At 38.9% G+C, this 20,347-nt stretch overlaps 1 protein-coding gene across 2 annotated transcripts in view; it reads right to left on the bottom strand.

The window, feature by feature from the left end:
* Window positions 1-1,975: 1,975 nt before the first annotated feature.
* The window catches only part of LOC307130998 (NACHT, LRR and PYD domains-containing protein 3-like), a 33,045-nt gene continuing 14,673 nt past the window's right edge, over window positions 1,976-20,347 (bottom strand). For both annotated transcript variants that reach the window (XM_079824363.1, XM_079824364.1), the window contains exons 7-10: window positions 17,633-17,803; window positions 12,873-13,043; window positions 2,704-2,877; window positions 1,976-2,372 (exon numbers count right to left, since the gene is read on the bottom strand). In XM_079824363.1, coding sequence (XP_079680489.1) covers window positions 2,366-2,372; window positions 2,704-2,877; window positions 12,873-13,043; window positions 17,633-17,803 — 523 coding nt within the window. In that variant the 3' untranslated portion in view covers window positions 1,976-2,365. The remainder of the gene's footprint in view (window positions 2,373-2,703; window positions 2,878-12,872; window positions 13,044-17,632; window positions 17,804-20,347) is intronic.

The following is a 20,347-nucleotide window of genomic DNA, read 5'->3' as shown; positions in this document are numbered from 1 at the left end:
TCTCACTACAGTGGCTCTACAATAACTTAATGAATCGGCGAGAATAGTTTTTGTGCGCAAAAAACCCTAAATAACAACTTATATAGTGATGACGATTTCAAAACACGGCCTCATGAAGCTTCGAAGCGTTATGAATCAGTGAGTCTATTCAGCGGTTTGAAGTGTTATGAATCAGTGAGTCGAATCATGATTCGGATCGTGTGTCAAACCGCCAAACTGATGAAATTTGGCGATCCAAACCGCTGAATCGACTCACTGATTCATTGCTGTTAGTTAGTCTATTATTTAAAATAAAATTTAAATCATTCATTATTTCATTTTACATGATTTGATTTCTATAGGCTATATTTAGTTCAAATTCAGAGGAACAGTTCATGTTCAGAAGAAACATTTATGTTAAAGAACTGTTTTTCTCACGATTTACAAATAGTTGGAAACATTTGGGATGTTCTAAGTACTCAACTGAACAACATATATAACACTGGCCTAGTGGTTTTTGGATATTTTACTGCAAAAATCTTACATAGTTCACCTTTAAAGTGATTATACCTGCACTGGAAGCTTGGATCAGAAACATCTGTGTTGTGTGAGTGGAAGTAAACATGCACACACTCGCATCGGTGTCATTTAGCACTTCAAAAATGTTGGTGATTATCTTTGAAACCGCTAGTCCAATTGAGACAAAATCACCACAGGAAATCTGAAAACAGAGCTTGATAGCTAAACAATAACGTCCAAATGTCAAAATTATGATTGGAAGGGAAATCCAATCAATTTCGCCCATGGCTCATTTCATATTCTCATAAATATATTGTAAGTGTCTATAACTTGACATGAAATGAGATGTTTATAACACATTTGACACACATATGTATGGACACACTCCGAGGACACCTTTTTAAATTAAAAATGTTTCCTTAGTAAATTGTCTGTAAATGGTCTTTTCTCATCTATGATCTCAGTTTATCTGTTTATTTGGATTACTCTTCCTGAGGTCCTAACAAGTAAAACATACAAAACTACATTAAATCAACAATAATACAAAGTCAATGAAACATACAAACCCAAAATTCATTCCAAATATCAAAATCAACAATTTACTCTATATTGTGCCATTAAATGTTCCTCACATTAAATATGTTATAACCGATGGTAAATCATTCCCAGATAGCATTAGTCATTGAAACTATGTTAAATCAACATTATGTTGTCATCATTAAGTCATTGAATCATCATCGAAATAAAAAGTGATGGCACATTTGAAAGCTTGGTAACCGTATGACGACATACAGGGAAGATTCCAGATTGGCTCGTCTGAGCTCTCATTTTCTCAAAGGCAGAGCAGGACACCCAGAACTTGGTTTACACCTATCGAAATTTCTAGATGTGTTCCGAGTTTTGCCGACCGGATTCGGCGAAAGTTTAATCTATCAAAAAGCTCCGCTTCACCTTCTGTTGCTCTGGTTGGTTGTAGCACTATCCTATTGCGTGCAGAGGGAATTTGAAAGACAACCGTTTGTCCCGCCCCTCGGATTGAGCCCTGCCAATGGTGTGTTCCCAGACCATCTTGATGTGGGTCTGGCTTGTCAGGCTATCGTTTCTTATGATACTTTTGGGAAACTCAGCCCTGTTTGAATACAGCGTCAGCAGTGAGCGAACACTCTCTCTGTGATTGATTGGTTCTGTCTTGCAGCATTTGTGTGTGTTCAGATCATGGTTCAGATGAGCAGGAACACAGTTCTATACTACACAATTATTCTCTAACATAGGTTATTCATATTGTACGCATTTAATAATATTTTTTAAATAAACAAACTTACTGGTAAAAAAAAAACCGAACATTATATATATATATATATATATATATATATATATATATATATATATATATATATATATATATATATATATATATATATATATATATATATATATATATATAACATTATACACTCAAGCTTCCATTGTTTGTTTTCCAAAAGTGAGCTTGAACTGTTTATTTTCCATTATTATGATAAATAAATCTTTCATTAGTCTTTGTTTCCCTCTACTGGTCCAACACAAACACACATTCAGGCTCTATATTCTCTCTGTAACAAAACACAGACCTTTAGAGTTTATACTGTGTGTTTATAGAAATAAAATGGTTAATCTGTGAATGAGAAACTGTGATTTGCTGCTGTGAAATAAAAGGTTTCACTGCCGCCTCATCATGTCTGTCAGAGGATCGTTGAAATCTAAATTAAGTCTTAATTTATAACAGTGAAGTCACTTTATCTTCAGTCTCTGTTGATTCTGTTGACTTTGAGTCTCTGAAGTGGACCTTATTCACCATCATATGATCAGCAGAAGATCAGACTGACCTCTAATACCTAAAATAAAACACACACACACAGTCACAAATGCAGTATTAGACATTACGTCTGTCACATCTTTTCATAAGAAAATGTATCACTAACTAGATAAGCTTTATCAATTAATTCTCAAATATGATGCCATAGCTTCTATCTGATGCTCAAAGCCACTTCACAAAATCAAAAGGTCAAGAAAGGTCACTTTCACACAACGGACAGCTGATACAGAACCATCAGAAATTATCATTACACTCCATTACAAATATATTTTTATTTCTAGTGAGTAAAACAGCCATTTGAAATTTAAATGAAAGTATAATGATGGAAATTGTAAAAAAAACATTGTTACCCTAGTTTCTTCAGTTTATAATGTGGATCATCCCTCAGATCAGAGAGACACTTCACTCCTGATTCGTGTATTTTATTCAGTTGCAGATTCAGTTCTCTCAGGTGTGAGGGGTTTGATCTCAGAGCTGAAGCCAGAGCAGCACAACCTTCATCTGTGATCTCACATTCATTCAACCTGTAGAGAACAATTACACAGTCTGAATTGTAGTTCAAGTGTCTGTAGTTTGTTGCTCCCTCTGGTCTCAGATCAGGAGAGGAGATATAATGAGGCATTGTCACACACTGCTGCTGATAGAAGGAGATTTATGCATGTTGATGCTCAATGGAGCTGTTTGAAACTGTCATGTGCTTCAGGACTGAACACACAGACTGGAGAAACAGTCTCTTGCTCCTCTAATACACTCCTACAGGAGGACATTTGCAGGACATCCTACAGGAGACCCACGTGTTCCCCGTTACATATAATTGATTAACTCTTGTGATCAAACACATAAATCTGTAATGTTTGGTCTCATCTGGCAGCTTATAAACTGAATAGAAATGTAAAAAACTCAATAGAGATATTCAAAGTCTTCATGTAAGAACTACAGCCTACACATGCATTGAGATCATGTTAATGAGCTTCATTTCCTCTGGATCATCACCCATTCACCTCCAGTTTTATGATCTTTGGTGCTTGTATTCCACTTTCATTAATTTCCTTAAAAAAAGCTTTGCACAGGATATCAGAAGAAATTAAACTGATCTTGGAGGAAATAGGCTGAAACTGATGATCCTGCAGACCAGTGTGTTGATCCTCACTATTTACACATTAATGTTATCTAGACGTTCAGGTTAAATCTTTTTTTTTTCCCTATCAGATTTAAGTAAGACTTTTACCTCCAAACAATAAGACGTTTCATATTAACAACAACTGTAATGGAGTCAGATTAATTATACTGAAGTCAGATAAATTATTGTGCACATCATTCTTCAACTGATATTAGATCAGGTTATTGGTTCACCTCCAGTCGTTTACTGTATTTCACAGTTAAATTTATTTCAGAAATGACATGACCTCACATCTATGAGAACACAATGAGCTCATGGGATTTCAAAACAAGTAAAAATAAGATGAAAACAGACTTTAACACAGACAGAGCCAAGTAAATGAGTTTCAATCAAACTAAACAGAAGCAACTGAACCTTCAGTAAATGTCATGCGATGTGATGAAGATGAATAAAATTAACTTCATCTTCAGTCATTTGTGCTGAGATTTAGTGAACATGACACACTCAGAAACATAACAGTGAACAAGATAAACTGAGAAACATGACATTGAACATGACAAACTCAAAAACATGAACATGAAACACAACCCAAAACACTGTGACAATGCAATGGACGTATAGCGTTCAATAACTCTGCTAACAGCGCTTATCACATGTGTACAGATACATGCGCAGTTATCTCATTCAGGGGTTAAAGCAACAAAAAATCCTGCATTTCACACCAGGGCCATAGCCACGAGGCCCCTTCATTTACATGTCCGGCCCCCCAGATTACTGATTGCTTAAAATAAAATAATGGATTGAGCGCACAGCGGCAAACAGAGGTGTAAGCTTGTCAAGCACACATCACTTCTCGATTCACGAAAATAGATTTTCACCCCCCACAATAGGCCACTAGTGAAATATAAAAAAATAAATTTGATTAATATCTCGTCATCTCTAATAGAATATGCGCCCGTGATGCAGCGTCAGATAAACGGTTAGTTTCACTTTGAATAATTGACTGCCGTTGAAGACCCTCACCAGCATAACTCTCGCGCAAAGTTTGCACATTGTGATATGATATCCACTGGCCTGCCCTCATGGTTTAAGATGCAAACATTTTCAATATTGACGTGGCATTTTTCTTTATGGTCACGCAAAATAATGGACAGACAATTATTCACATTTCGAGCGCATCATTTCCCGTGATAACAAAATGAAGTAGGCTAAATTATTGAATTATATATATATAGCCTATATAATATATAGCGGTCCCCTATTTTTTAGATTGGACCCTTCAAAAATAAAATTATGGCTAAGCCACTGTTTCACACCCGTTAATTCACACACCACTGCCAAAATGCGTCATGCATTGATCAGTCAAAACTGAATAATGGTCGACTCAAAGCTCTTTCAGCAGCTGTGGAGGAGGAGTACAGCGCAGTCTACGGTTTAAAACTTGCAGATGTCCTGGTCAGTGCACACGATGATGGACAGGAGTCATAGTCACTTATTCGTCATTCAATTAAAGCCATTCTACTGGGCTCTCAGAGTTGGTTATGTTTATAAAGAGGTTTAATCCACGCTGGATCACTCTCCCACACTTTGCTCTAATACAGATACAACTTCTTTATGCAGATACAACTGTATATTTATGCCACTTTAGCATTGCGATCACTTGATACAGCTACAAGATATCGCGCTAAAAACCCTTCAGTCATGAATGAGCGCGTCTGCCTGGTGATCGCTGATTGGCTGGAAGTGTGTGCTCGTCGGCGACATCAACACCAATGCCAGCTGACTCTGCATGTTACTCTCAAACTATTGGTAGGCGAACTCATGAACTCGAACGTGATATCAACACTGTTTTTTATTTATAGAATTATTCTCCGCAGCCAAACGCAGCACGCCGGAAATCCGGCACGGTGCCGGGATACTTTAAGCCCTGCTCATTGTATTGCAGAACAGAGGCGCCAGAATGCAATAATACAACATAGTAAGGCAAGTGTGTGAAGCTATTACAGTCCACTTGGGCCCTGCCCCTGTGTATATACAGTTACCTGTCACTGAGTCCAAAGTAAAGCAACTTGTAGAAGGGTTTCACTGAGCCCATGGCATCCCTCAGTGCATCGGTGCCCTGGATGAGACCCATGTGGAAATCAGGCAGCCAATCATAGCGCAGTTTTGCGTTTTCATGTGGACAGAGATTTTTTTTAAACTGTGCTTGTGTGGACGCGATTGTTTTTTAAAACGGAGGAGGAAAAACACTGTACGTGTGGACTAGGCCTTAAATTTCCATTCTATCTAATATTTCTAATCTTTCTATCAATCTATCACTCTGAGTGAGTGAGTGAGTGAGTGAGTGAGTGAGTGAGTGAGTGAGTGAGTGAGTGAGTGAGTGAGTGAGAGAGAGAGAGTGTGTGTGTGTGTGTGTGTGTGTGTGTGATAGGGCTGTCAACGAATATTCTAAATTAGAATATATATTCGAATAGTTTTTAAAAAACGAATTTCGAAGGTGAAAATTAATATTCGAATAAATAAAAAAATGTGGGGGGAAAAACGCCCGCGGTAGTAGAGGCGTGGCTGTCTGCTTTGCGAGTGGGCGCGCTAGCGCGTGTGCTTTGGCCCGTATCCAGAGTGCGAGCCTCCACTGACTGCGCGCGCTCCTCCCCAAACGGACGAGGCGTTTATATTTGACGCGCTCGCCGTTGTGCTTTTCTTTGAAACGACAGATGGCGACTCGGAGTAATTATTCTATAAACTATCAGGAAAAGCGTCGAGAAGTGGGCTAATGTACACAGGTGACGATATTTATTTTAGTACACTTCACCGAAAACCACACTACAAAAGAATCATGTAAAACAGATCAAAATAAACCTTGATATTACTTGTGACATGAGAACAAAATGTATGTAGAAATGTAACGTTATACAACTCAATTTATGATATCTAAATGTTTCCTAATTTCACTAAACACTTTAGTGAGTTTTCACTTAGTTTCCTGAACTTTTCTTTATTAAACGGGCTTTTTTATGCTTTTGTAGGCTCGTTTTGTAAATATAAGCAACTAATTTGTATGTGCAAACTGGACCAGCCTTACTTTGCATCGCCCGCCACAAGCTCTCTGTCTGCAACACGACAAGAGGCCATAACGGAGAAATTAATGTTGTTCATTTGTAAGGACATGAGAGCGATCAGTGTCGTGGATGAGGCGGCTTCAGTGAGTTCAGTCAAGCAATGGAACCGAGGTACTGACTGAAGAGATATTGCATGAATGAAGGATAAATGCACTGCTTCCACTGGTTTGATTATTTACCGTTTCATGTCAAGGAAAAGTTCCATGTTTACCACAGCACAGCTCGCTCGGAGCGTTCAATAATATGCTTTAAAACTTAAATTAATATTTGTTTCAATCACTGAATGAAGCCTGCTATATTTGGAACAAGAGTCGCGACCTTACAGTCTATGGTCGCGACCTTAAATTGCTTGCACAAAACTCTTGATCAGCCTCAAAATGTGTTTGTTCATTTAAGCCGTTATGAGCAGAGAGCGTGAGGGCGAGAGAGAGAGAGAGAGAGAGAGAGAGAGAGAGAGAGAGACAGCGAGAGAGAGAGTGAGGTCTGCGGTCTTTAGCCATTAGTTGATTTACTTGTTTTTGTGTAGGTAATACGTTGTCAAATATATCTAAACTTAAATAGACTACCTATATAAGTAGTTATGTGTCTTTGTATTCATTTGTCCTGTTATTGACGTAATGCACGCGCATTACGTCAATAAATATTATTGCGTCGTCATTGATAAAACGCCATTGATAAAATTGAGATTACGTCATTGATAAAATGCGCAACCAGATGTTCGAATAGTTCGAATATTCGTGCTTTTTTTAGAGGGAATATTCGAACGTCATTTTTGAGCAATTTTGACAGCCCTAGTGTGTGAATGTGTGAGTGAGAGGGTATGTGTGTGAGAGTGTATGAGTGTGTGAGAGAGAGAGAGAGAGTGTGAGTGTGTGTGTGAGAGAGAGAGAGAGTGTGTGTGAATGTATGAGTGAGTGTGAGTGTGTGTGAGAGAGAGAGAGAGAGAGAGAGAGAGAGAGTGTGTGTGTGAATGTATGAGTGAGAGGGTATGTGTGTGAGAGTGTATGAGTGTGTGTGAGTGAGTGAGTGAGTGAGTGAGTGAGTGAGTGAGTGAGTGAGTGAGTGAGTGTGAGAGAGAGCGAGAGTGTGTGAATGTGTGAGTGAGAGGGTATGTGTGTGAGAGTGTATGAGTGTGTGTGAGTGAGTGAGAGTGTGTGAATGTGTGAGTGAGAGGGTATGTGTGTGTGTGTGAGTGAGTGAGTGAGTGAGTGAGAGTGTGTGTGTGTGTGTGTGTGTGTGTGTGTGTGCTTGTTTATGTGATTTATGAGGACACAAATTTGTATAATGACATGGGTATTACACTGGTATTACAACATCAAGGTGGTTTATGAGGACATTTCAAATGTCCCCGTAAATCAAATCGCTTTAAAAACATATTAAACAATGTTTTATTAAAAATGTAAAAATGCAGAATGTCTCCTGTGAGGGTTAGGTTTAGGGGCAGGGGCAGTGTAGGGGGATAGAATATACAGTTTATACAGTATAAAAACCATTACGCCTATGTAGAGTCCTCATAATGCTGTTGCACCAACGTGTGTGTGTGTGTGTGTGTGTGTGTGTGTGTGTCTATTAGTGCTGGGCGATAAGACCAAAAATGTATATCACGGTATTTTTCTAAATTATATCGGTTTCACGGTATATTACGGTATTTTTTCCCCCTATGCATGACAGGGTGTTAACCACATTTTCTACTGATTAAGAGAGGAAATACTGCAATAGATTGACTAGAATGCCCTATTTTACTGTCATGACGAGTGAATATTGTAGAAAAACTCCACACTAGAGTTAATAAAGGTTTGCAAAGCCCCACAAAATGATGCTATGGAGAGACAACCGATAAAACAACTTGCAACACACTCATTACAGGCACATGAATATTAAAATATGACCTGGGAGTGAGAGAGAAAACCAGAGTTGAGGGCACCTTGAGCATTTTAAAGATCTAACCCTATATAACAACAAACTGCCAAAATGATGGAGAAATGCGGATATGTTCAATACTCTCTGAACAAATGACACTCATCAGTTTAACACAGAAAGAATAAAGCACTTACTTTTTTGAATTGTCAGTTTATTTATTAATTTACATCATCCATTGTCTTTTGTATAGCAGAATATTCCATCGTGTCATCGCTGTCGTGATCAGATGTAGCTTATGGTTGTATCACTGTAGCCAAATCAGTGCACATTTCATTTGAAGAAGACATGATGAAATATGTGCGGATACACGCTTCTGGATCATGTTTAGAGCACTATGTCTATGAAATATGTCCATTAAAAACTTAAACACGCTCGCTCCGGTCTATGTGCTATAATATGATCCATGTGGAGAACGCTGTTAATCTCATCACGGCGCTCTGCGCAGAAACCACTCTCTATCGCGCGCGCCGCGTGTAGTTTGAATTCTCCTCTGTAATCAAGGGCTGAATCTGAAATCGCCCCCTATAACCTCAAATAGGGCATTATTTGGAGGGGACAGCGCTTTGTAGTGGTGTCCGAAACCATAGTGGCGTTATTGAGTGCACTCATTCTATCCCACATCGCACCGCAATAACGAGTGTACAGCCGATGTACACACAACGGTGGTCCGACTTCACACACTCGTTTTCATTCACTCCTTCAAATAAAGTGATAACGTAGGGAATAGTGAATGAGGGTATAGGGGGCAATTTCAGATTCAGCCATAGGCTGTAATGCGATCTCAGCTGTGCTCTGACTGCTCTCACTAGTGTGCAACAGTGAAATGCGTCCCCTCTCTAACAATGACGCGCTGCGCCGCGTTCCGAACGTTGTTTAAGCGACACATACCGGTATTGCGGTATCATCAAAATTCACATCATAACAAAAATAATTAAAGCTGCAAGCAGCATTTATCGGGGTTCAAGCAGTTAAGGCCTTTAAGGCCTTGAAGCACACAAGCATCAAAAGACATTAAGTTTTATTTAGCAAGCATTTAACAACTGCCGTAATAGATGAAAAAGTCAATTTACAGCCAATACAGGCAGTTTACCATAGGAAATATATGGTTTTAAAGCGTTTTTACAGTTATAGCACGTTTTGCCTGAGTCTTCTTATAGTCTTGCCTGATCTCCACCACTTTTATTAGTAGTACTCAAAGTGTGCCCATATATATGTGTCAAATTTGTTGTAAATATGTAATTTTGATTAGGAGTTTAGACAATTATATTCAGTGGCGTAACGAGCCAACACCGGGCCCTTAAGTAGGATTATCAAGGCGGGCCCCTTGATGAAGCAATGTCCGCGAGTAGTCTACCATGAATAGGACAGGATATGATCATACACAGCATATAAGAGATGAGATGACTAACAAAATCAGGAGGAGCCTACGCTCACCAAAAAAAACCAACAAAAAAAACCCCACTGGTGACAGCGCACCATAACACATTGTTAGACCTAGGTCCAAATACATGAAAAAGATGCTCTCTTAAATTATAGCGGGGTTTTCCGGGCTTTACTATGTGCAACTGCAAAGTTGTCGATTAGATCAGGATTGTGCGCAGGGGCATTCTCAATTGACCCTTCGCAGGGAGTTTGATTGACAGGTGATCTGACTAATCATAATCCGCCATTTTGTCCAACAAAGCAGTCAGGAGAGTTAGTAGATTAACATAGGAGGATTTAAATTTGAAAAACAAAGTGTACTGACGTCTTAGAACTTTAAAACAACATTCCTTTTATGTTCCTTCATGTTTATTTTAATTATATAAATTAACTAGAAGGAAGAGATGATCGGTTCACAAGCACCTTTAACTGAGCCTTGAGTCTACAACGATCTCTCAGACACATTAAAGAGTCACAAAATGGCATTTATTGTTTAAATGTCTCTAAAAAATGACTACATTTGAAAGGTGAGACTTTGTTTCATATCAAAAGTACTCGTCTGTCAGCGTGCAGTCTTTTCTCTGATCCGCAATGTATTTTTTCACTGCGTGAGAACTTGGTGTGGTGTGAGAGTGGCGTCGCTTGTCAGACATAGCAACAGTAACTAAAGTGGGCGGGTCTTTGCAAACGGTCATTGACAGTATGGACGGGGATTCGCCAGTCCCAATTCAAAACAAATTTCATCACAATCCATCATTGTTCGTTTCAAACATGTGAGAGCATCAAAATGATCCATGGGTGAAATTGATTGGATTTAATTTATTTTTTTGTCAGTTCCGATCATAATTTTAACATTTTGGCATTATTGTTTAGCCATTTATCTATGTTTTCAAATTTCCTTAGTTTTTTTGTTGTTGTCTCGATCAGACTAACGGCTTTGAAGATAACCACAATTTTTTAAAGCTCTAAATGACACTTAAAACCATAAGGCAAAACCTGGTATGTTTGGTATTGTTGAACTCGGCAAAGATTCTTAGGAGGTCAGTCCTGTGAAAAAAACACGGGCTTGAAACTTCTAAGGCTCCTTCAAGGCATTGTGCCAATGACGTATACTGAGTTTTTTTTAGATACACCAATATTCTCATAGACTATCATGGCACCCTGGACAAAGACACTGCATGCCAATTTTCAGTAGACTAACGGTTGGGTGCGCTTATAGATATTTTCATGATTTTTTCCACTGTTATAGTGCCACCAAGTTGCCAATTGTCACAATTTTTTTCATGTCAACTCAGACTGAGCTTATGAACATGTGTCCCAAGTTTAGCAAAAATATCTCTTTCCGTTCACAAGTTATAACCATTTTATAGCGCCACCAAGGGGCCAATTGTCATGATTTTTTTCACGTGACCTCAGAATGAGCTCATGAACATGTGTCCCAAGTTTTGCGAAAATATCTCTTTCCATTCACAAGTTAAAACCATTTTATAGTGCCACCTAGTGGCCAATTGTTGCGATTTTTTTCAAGTGATCTCAGATTGAGCTCATGAAGATGTATCCCAAGTTTAGCAAAAAAATCTCTTTCCGTTGACAATTTATAACCATTTTAGTAAAAATGGCCCTGGTGCAATCAAAGATTTTGGTTCCCCTTATCGACCGTTAATTTAAATTTTGAATTTTTTAGGTGATTATTGATTGTCAGACTCCAGAGAATAGTCTTGCAGTGGTTTGGTTCCGATCAGGCCAAAAACCTAGGAGAAGTTTGCAAAAATAGGTTTTTCAAAAAAATGCAATTTACTCGAAATTGGCGCCTGAAGGGCGAGCAAATCGGAGATAGCCATTTTGTCTGCCTTGAGCCAAGGATTCCAACGATATAAGACACTTGATCCTGAGACAAACAGTCTAAGAGTTATGAGCAATTTTGAACTTTTGGTTTCTGTAGCGCCACCTATGGGCCATTCGGGGTCATACTCTGATAGGTTGTCCCCAAACTGAGGCCTACCATCTGGCCAGGTTTCATGTCTCTAGGCCTTACGGTTTGGCCTGCACGATGCGTTTTACGAATCCTTACAATTACAATAGGGTTTCAGCATTTCATGCTTGAACCCCTAAATACCGGTATTCGGTATGAACCGGTATACCGCCCAGCACTAGTTTCTTTCTTTCTTTCTTTCTTTCTTTCTTTCTTTCTTTCTTTCTTTCTTTCTTTCTTTCTTTCTTTCTTTCTTTCTATCTAGTCATCATACTCACTCACTCACTCACTCACTCACACTCATTCCCACACACACTCTCTCTCTTTCTCTCTCTCACACACTCACACACACACACACACAGAATACCATACCATCCGCATAGCAACACCGTAACAACTACCCTGAGACCCTAGCAACTGCATAGCAACCACTCCTAGCAACTGCATAGCAACACCCTAGCAACCCCCCAGAATACCTTAGCAACTGAATAGCAACAGCTTAGCAACAATTACCTTAACAACTACATAGCATATATCTGTCTGTCTGTCTACTCACACTGTCTGTCTACTCACACTGTCTGTCTACTGGTTCACCTCCAGTCGTTCACTGTATTTCACAGTTAAATGAATTTTAATAAATGACATGATATGACATCTATGAGAACACAATGAGCTCAAAACAAGTATAAATAAGATGCCAAAAAAAACTTTAACACAGACAGAGCCAAGTAAATGAGTTTCAATCAAACTAAACAGAAGCAACTGAACCTTCAGTAAATGTCATGCGATGTGATGAAGATGAATAAAATTAACTTCATCTTCAGTCATCAGAGTCAATTGTCCTGAGATTTAGTGACTTTACATAACATTTTACTTGACAAGATGATTTTAGACCTAAAATGTACATTAAAGGACATGTTTTACTGATTACAAAGACACGTGTGACTATGAGAGAGATGATCTTACCACAGTATCTCCAGTTTACAGTGAGGATCCTTCAGTACAGCAGAGAGAAGAGTCACTGATTTTCCTATTTTATTCCCAGACAGATCCAGATCTCTCAGGTGTGAGGGGTTTAATATCAGAGCTGAAGCCAGAGCAGCACAACCTTCATCTGTGATCTCACAATAAATCAACCTGTAGAGAAAAATGACACACTCTTCACTCTCTCAGTTCAGATCAGATCAGTTTATCAGAGAATCCATTATTACAGAGAAAGTACAAACTTAAAGCACAAATCAATAAGTTTGATGGATCAGGATCTGTATTTTTGTCTAATGCTAAATCTATTTTAATTAATGACAGCGTTTACAACAGTGTATTGTTCAGTTATTTATATCTGTAACAATATGTATGAAGTAGTGATTTGTTTGCGAGACATGAATTTAATACATTAAACATTTCAAAAGAAAACCACAAACTTTTGTCAACTTATTTCATTCTATGCAGGATTTAAAAACGAATGTTTTATCTTTCCTTTGAAAAGCTGTTTGAAAACAGTTATTACATCCCAGTCAACTCCAAAATCAAGTCTGTTTCAAGCTGAAATTGACTTTTTGTGTGAAAGTCTCATTAACAGTGGACAGTTTATGGTGCACAATAGCACTTTCCTCCCTTCCTTTATTTTGTCTGAACGCAGTGCATTCGGTGGAGGCTGTGCACACGCGATCAGTCTCGTATCCGCTATCGCCACACAGATTCCCTGTCAGACCGCAGTTATATGGTCATCATTAGATCACTTTGAGTGTTTAAAGCTGTGTGTGTCCAGAGAGAAAGGGAGTATTGTAGATTTCACTGTTAATCAAGCTAAGTTGATTGCTGTTCTCTTAATAGAGATGTTAAAGGAATAATGATACAAAATGGCCGCTAATGTGAAATATAGCAGCACTTGAGTGCTCATCCAGTGTAGTGTAATAATGCAAGCTGTTTATAATGTTTGATAAAGCCCTATTTTGTTATATACAAGTGACACATTGTGTTTATGTTTGAGGGAAGCCAGTAGCTTATTAATGGCATTTATGTTGTTGTTATGAGTGTAATCGTGATAAGAAGAAGCATTGTTTGTTAGAACATATCCTTTATTTGTTTGTTACAGACCACACGCATATGCTAATGCACTTCTATGGACATAAAGCAACAGACGATACCATTCTGCACTAGTATTCATGTTCATCTCCTGTATGTGAACAGAGATACTGATTAATGCAAACCACTATATCCTGGCTCCCCCTCTGCATATACTTTGTACCAATAAATCTGTTGAACTGGATTCCTTCTCCGACTTTGGTGTTCCAGCCGGCACACCCGGACCAACTCCACCTCAATAATGTATCATAAGATGTGATCTGAATGTTAACGCCTCCTCTTTCCTTTATCTCCCTGAGTTCCTCTTCAAACCCTTCAAAACACTGACACTGGCTCTCATTCACTAATAATTGAGTGGATTATTTAGTGTTGGTACACACAGGAGAACTTCTCATGAATAATCTCTGCCTAATTCACAACACACACACACACACACACACACACACACACACACACACACACACACACACACACACACACACAGTGAGTGTGTGTGTGTTTCTATCTATCTAGTCATCATAGATAGAAACACACTCACTCACTCTCATACACTCTCTCTCTCTCTCTCTCTCTCTCTCTCTCTCTCACACATATAAAACCATACCATCCGCATAGCAACACCGTAACAACTACCCTGAGAACCTAGCAACTGCATAGCAACCACTCCTAGGAACTGCATAGAAACACCCTAGAAACCACCCTGAGTACCCTAGCAACCCCCCAGAATACCGTAGCAACTGCATAGCAACACCTTAGCAACAATTACCTTGACAACTACATAGCATATATCTGTCTGTCTGTCTGTCTACTCACACACTCTCACTTTTGACTTCAAAACCGTCAATCTTTGAACTCTAAACTCTGTAACAATCCACTATATGGTGGTACACTATATAAAAATAGAGCGCCTGTTTCGTCAAGTGATGCTTATGAATAACCCACAACAAACAATAATACGTTGATAAACCCTGGTGTATTTACAAGGCCATTTTCAATATTCCAACCCCATTAATAACAAACATCCAAATACAAGCAAATCTCGATAGAAAATTGCACTTGGGAGTGTGTGTGTGTGCGTAATTAGTCCAGAGTCGCATAAATACAAGATCAGTCTCACCGGTATGCATTGTCCGATAGCAGAATATTTTTGTTGTGTCCAACTGTTCAAAGTCCTCAAAGGTGAGTCATCCAAGCAAAAATAGTCAAAAAAATGTACTCCACAGCGAGACAGCAACAACAGTTGCCAATGAGGAAGAGCCAGGACAGTTTATCCACCACCACCAGTTCACCACTCCGCTCTCCCCCTTTTCCTCCCTTACAGGTGTAACCGCGTTTCTCAATCACCCCCGCAAAGACTGACGTAATCAGTTACATAACATCTCGCGATAACCGGTGTAGGGCTCAAACACAGTAATCCATAAGGGAAAAATAAAATCATACAGGGTTAATAAAGTGTTCTTATTTCTACAGAACAACCATACATGGATATAAACCCCATTATGTGGCCATGCTACAACTCATGGGCGTCGGAACCATTGTGTGGGGACGGGACAAGACCCACCCACTTTTACGATCAATGATATTGGACCACTCACTTTTATCATCTCTAATTCAGTACATGTCTGTTTACCTACCCCTAAACGATAAACACTTATTGTTAAACACATGTTAGACGCTTTATTTTTTTTTTTTTAAATAAATGCCTTTCCGATCTAATATGTGATGGGAAAGGGAGCGAGTTCGGCAAAAGGCAGATTCAAACCAAATCTATCTATCTATCTATCTATCTCATCTGACTATTTCTATCCATCTCATAGCAACCACCCAGAGCACCATAGCTACCACCCAAGTGGCCAAGCAACCACATAGCAACACCCTAGCAACCACCTGAGTACCCTAGCAACCACGCAGGAAGACCTTAGTTACCACCCTAGCAACCACCTGAGTACCCTAGTAACCACGCAGCAAGACCTTAGTTACCACCCCGAGTACCCTAGCAACCACATAGCAAGACCCTAGCAACCACCCCAAGTACCTTAGCAACCGCATAGCAACCACCCTAGCAACCACCTGAGTACCCTAGCAACCACACAGCAAGACCTTAGCAACCACCCGAGTACCCTAGCAACCGCATAGCAACACCCTAGCAAACTACCTATCTAACCTTTCTAAACTACTAACTAAAACTCAAACTATTTCACACTTTTCAAACTATTTCAAACTTTCTGGCTATGCTTTTTCAAGCCAATTTAAAGTTATTCTACAATTTTTTTATCTAGCTTATTCTTAATCTTGTTCTGATGTTAGTGAATTTGGGCTTTGCTTACAGCCTTTGGTCACTCTCGTCAAACATATGCAGACTCTCTGGCCAGATCCTCGAGCAATGCCAGGTGTGCCATTCTCAAAACCAGTTCAAACACAGTAAACACCTTTTACACACACCCAGATTACAGACTCTCATTAGCAGCTGTACACACACGTCTGCGTTATTCAGAGAAACCTCGCAGCTCAAGCTATAACACTTATATATAACACTTACTTATAATCACATGTAAGGTTACAAAACATAATAATATATAATATATAGTCGTGTTAAGATGAAATAAAACTTCTTAAGCACAGAAAAGTGTTTTTTGTTTCAGTTCCTACATTCTTTGGTCAATGTAGAATACATTTTAGTAGGAGTTTTTGGTGAATCCAGATTTGCTCAGATGTACACAGGCATAGTGAATGAGACCCAATGTGTTTCTCTTTGATTTTGACACTATCTTCCTGAGATCTGATTTTCTCTCAGTTGCTGGTATTTTGAACATTGTTTCATCCTCTCTGTAATATTCCTGCTTCTCTCTGTTCCCATTACATTGAGTTACTGAATCTCCTTCTCATTTTTCTTTTCAAAATTTTGAATTCTTCAAATGCATTATTGTTCTGCCTCCTTCAACAAATGCATTCAATATTTTGATCTTATCTATGAACACAACTGCATTGTTCTCAGTTCTGACTGTTGAGCTTGAGTCTGTTTAACCCTCATGCACTGTTCGATTTCTGCTTACAATCCTAACTGGATTCAAGACAATTCCCCAAAAATCACACTATCAACAAATACATTATACAATCAGGTACAAATAATTAACTATTAATATCTATACTTTTCACACATTAAAAATCCTAATTTTTCAATCTATCTTCATAAGATAAAAATATACTAAATATACAAAATATTTCCAAGAAGTTTTATAATTTTAGGTCTGCACAGTTAAAATATGTGGGTCAAATTGACCCGTGAACAACACAACCGTAATAGTAATTTTGTGTGTATATGTCAAAACACATAAGTTCATGAATGACCCTAAATGAGAAGCCTTAAATCTCAATTTCAAGAACAAACACTGGTTAACTGATATTTCTGACAACTCAAATGGTACAGAAGGGTTAAAGTCAAGAGACTGAAATGTTGCTTGTGATGTGAAAGTGTGTATTTCAGTGACTCTCAGTCCTGCAGTATCATGTGACTGAGGAGCAGCTCATGTGTTCAATCATTTACAGCTCAATCAGCTGAACTCACAGCAGCAGAAAGAGGCTGAACACTTCAAATACACTTTACATTGTGATTCATGTGTGAGAGTCAAATATGATCTTACCGCAGGATCTCCAGTTTACAGTGAGGATCCTCCAGTACATCAGAGAGAAGAGTCACTGAGTTTCCTATTTTACTCCATGACAGATCCAGTACTCTCAGGTGTGAGGGGTTTGATCTCATAACTGAAGCCAGAATAGCACAACCTTCATCTGTGACACCACGATATTTCAACCTGTAGAGAACAATGACACACTCTTCACTCTCTCAGTTCAGATCAGATCAGTTTAGCAATTAATCCATTATTACAGAGAAAGTACAAACTTAAAAGCACAAATTAATGTTTGATGGATCATTAGACTGAGATCTAAAATGTCACAAAACATGATCATATAACATCTAAAGTATCATTCAATCAGGAAAAATAAAATCTCTTATTTGAACTATATTAAATGTCTGTCTTCTACAAAATTTGTTTTAATAAGTGACACTATTCACTACATATGTGTTACGATTCGCCTAGGCAGCAGGAAATCAGGAGGCAGGACTTCAAACAAAGATGGGTATTTAAAGCTACACTGTGTGATATTTTCCCCCATCTAGTGGTGAAAAGGTATATGACCATCCAGAGAATATTAGTTTCTGGTCCTCTCAATTCCGACTTCGTTTTAACTCCTACGGTGGCCGATTTAGTCCAAGATTAATATGGCTTCCAGTTCGACCTCGTCCACATTCGACATGGTGCCATCGAGTGTTAAAACGCCAAAGGCGAAGCTTGAATTTACGGGTATGTACTTTCAAGATGGAGGTAGGGCTGCACGATTCTTGCTAAAATGTGAATCACGATTTTTCTCCATGGGAATTGAGATCACGATTCTCTTATACGATTCTCATTTAATCTTATACTTTTAAAAAAATGAATATAAATTTTAAATAAAATTAATTAGTTACAATTAAATTAAAATGTAGAAACAACAAATGTAGACAGACTAGATGTAAATCTATGCTTATTACTGTTTATTTCTATTTTTTTTATTTCTATATTTGTTCGATAGAACTGCTTGTGCTTGGTTTGTTACCACAGTTATCTGCGTGCTTCCTCAGTGATGAACTTCCACATTTGCGGCTATTTTTTTCTTCAACTGCGCAGGATCCATCTCGACGAGTGCAGGCAGATTGCGCGCGGTTGTGATTCTCCTGGGAGGGCGCGCGGGCACAAATAAACTAATATGGATTTGAAATTATTTTATCATCTTGAAATACAGGTGGAGAGAGCATTTTCTTGTGGTGCCCCCCTCAGCACTTGGTGCCCGATGCGCAGCGCGTGATGCGCGTAATGGGAGTGGCGGCACTGTACATGCATATATTTTTTTATATATATTCGTTTGCATATGACTGTTTAAAACCTGTGTTCTCCCTTGTCCGACCCGACCCGTATCCGACACAGTTGGGATGTTTTTCACCCGTTTCAGCAATATTCGCGGGTACCCGTTCTGCATGGCACTTTAAAAACCGGATAGTTTATTTATAGTTCGATTAAGGATATTTCACGTCATGTTTGAATGCATATTCGAATATCAAATAAAAAGTGACAGCTCTAATGGCTTTTGTTATATCTTTGTGCCGCTGGGAACTTGGAGGGTATGGCGATGCTCCGTACAACGTCTGAGTTATGGAAGTTTGCGTGGTCTGGCGGCTGGTATTTTGTGGTGTGGCTCCCTTGTCTCTCATGGCTAACTCATACTGTATTTTGTGGTAACGTTCGAGGTGATTGTATAGATTAGTGGTGTTACCTTGCGGTGCTGCGGCGATGCAAAAGCACTGTTTGCAAATAACTCTTCAGGTTTAAACCCGAAAAAGCTCCACACGGTGGAATGTGCTCCTTTTTTCTGTACCAATGTTGTTATTACATCCTCACTCTCACCGTCGCCACCAGGATTTTTCACACTGGGGTTCATTTTTTCCTCTTACCGCTACAAATCTGACTCCGTTTAGGTCTGCCGCCTTGTTACACGTCAGTAACAGCGGAACGTGGCCAATGAGGGAGAGGAGAGAAGTGGAGATTTATGATTGATTGGTTAGTGTTTTGTTTTTGTGTGAGTGTGAGTGTGCAAGCTCTAGTGTGACCAATAACGCGTGAACGCAGCATGATCTGAGGGAAATACATGGAAGTGAATCGCCAACATTAAGAAATGAGATCGCATTTATTTTTGAATCGAGATCGTGATTTTTTTTCGATTAATCGTGCAGCCCTAGATGGAGGGGCAACATGGCGACCCGCATTCTAACCCCTTACCCGTATGTATTTTCAATGGCATATTATAAATTTACGAGAATACTTTATTACTTGAAAGAAGTAAATATACATTAATGAGCACATATATTTTTGAAAGAACTAAGTGTTTTTAGCTAAGAATAAACTAAACAAGTTACACAGTGTAGCTTTAATAAGTACTAGAAACAGAATGGCATACACAGGCAACTTAACAACAACAACATCAAGAACGGACAAGGGGTCTGTTCCTCGTACCTCGCTTAATACATCTGAGATGATTTGACAGATCCCAGATCTTTTAATCGTGATAACTGATGTCTGGCTAATTTGGTTCTTCAAACGAATTTGCGGATATGATTTAAATATCTGGATTAAATGATCTAAGATCACTGCGCGTTCTTGTTTTCCCTGAAGAGGGCAGATGCATCGATATTCAAAACCAGTGTTTCCCCTACCATTGTTTAGGGGGGGCGCCCGCCCTCCCAAAACGCCCCCCCCCACCCC

The sequence above is a fragment of the Gobio gobio genome (genome assembly GCF_949357685.1).
Source record: "Gobio gobio genome assembly, chromosome: 8".
Classification (NCBI taxonomy): domain Eukaryota; kingdom Metazoa; phylum Chordata; class Actinopteri; order Cypriniformes; family Gobionidae; genus Gobio; species Gobio gobio.
Note: the sequence above shows the minus strand (reverse complement) of the source record. Positions and strands in the feature narration are given on the sequence as shown.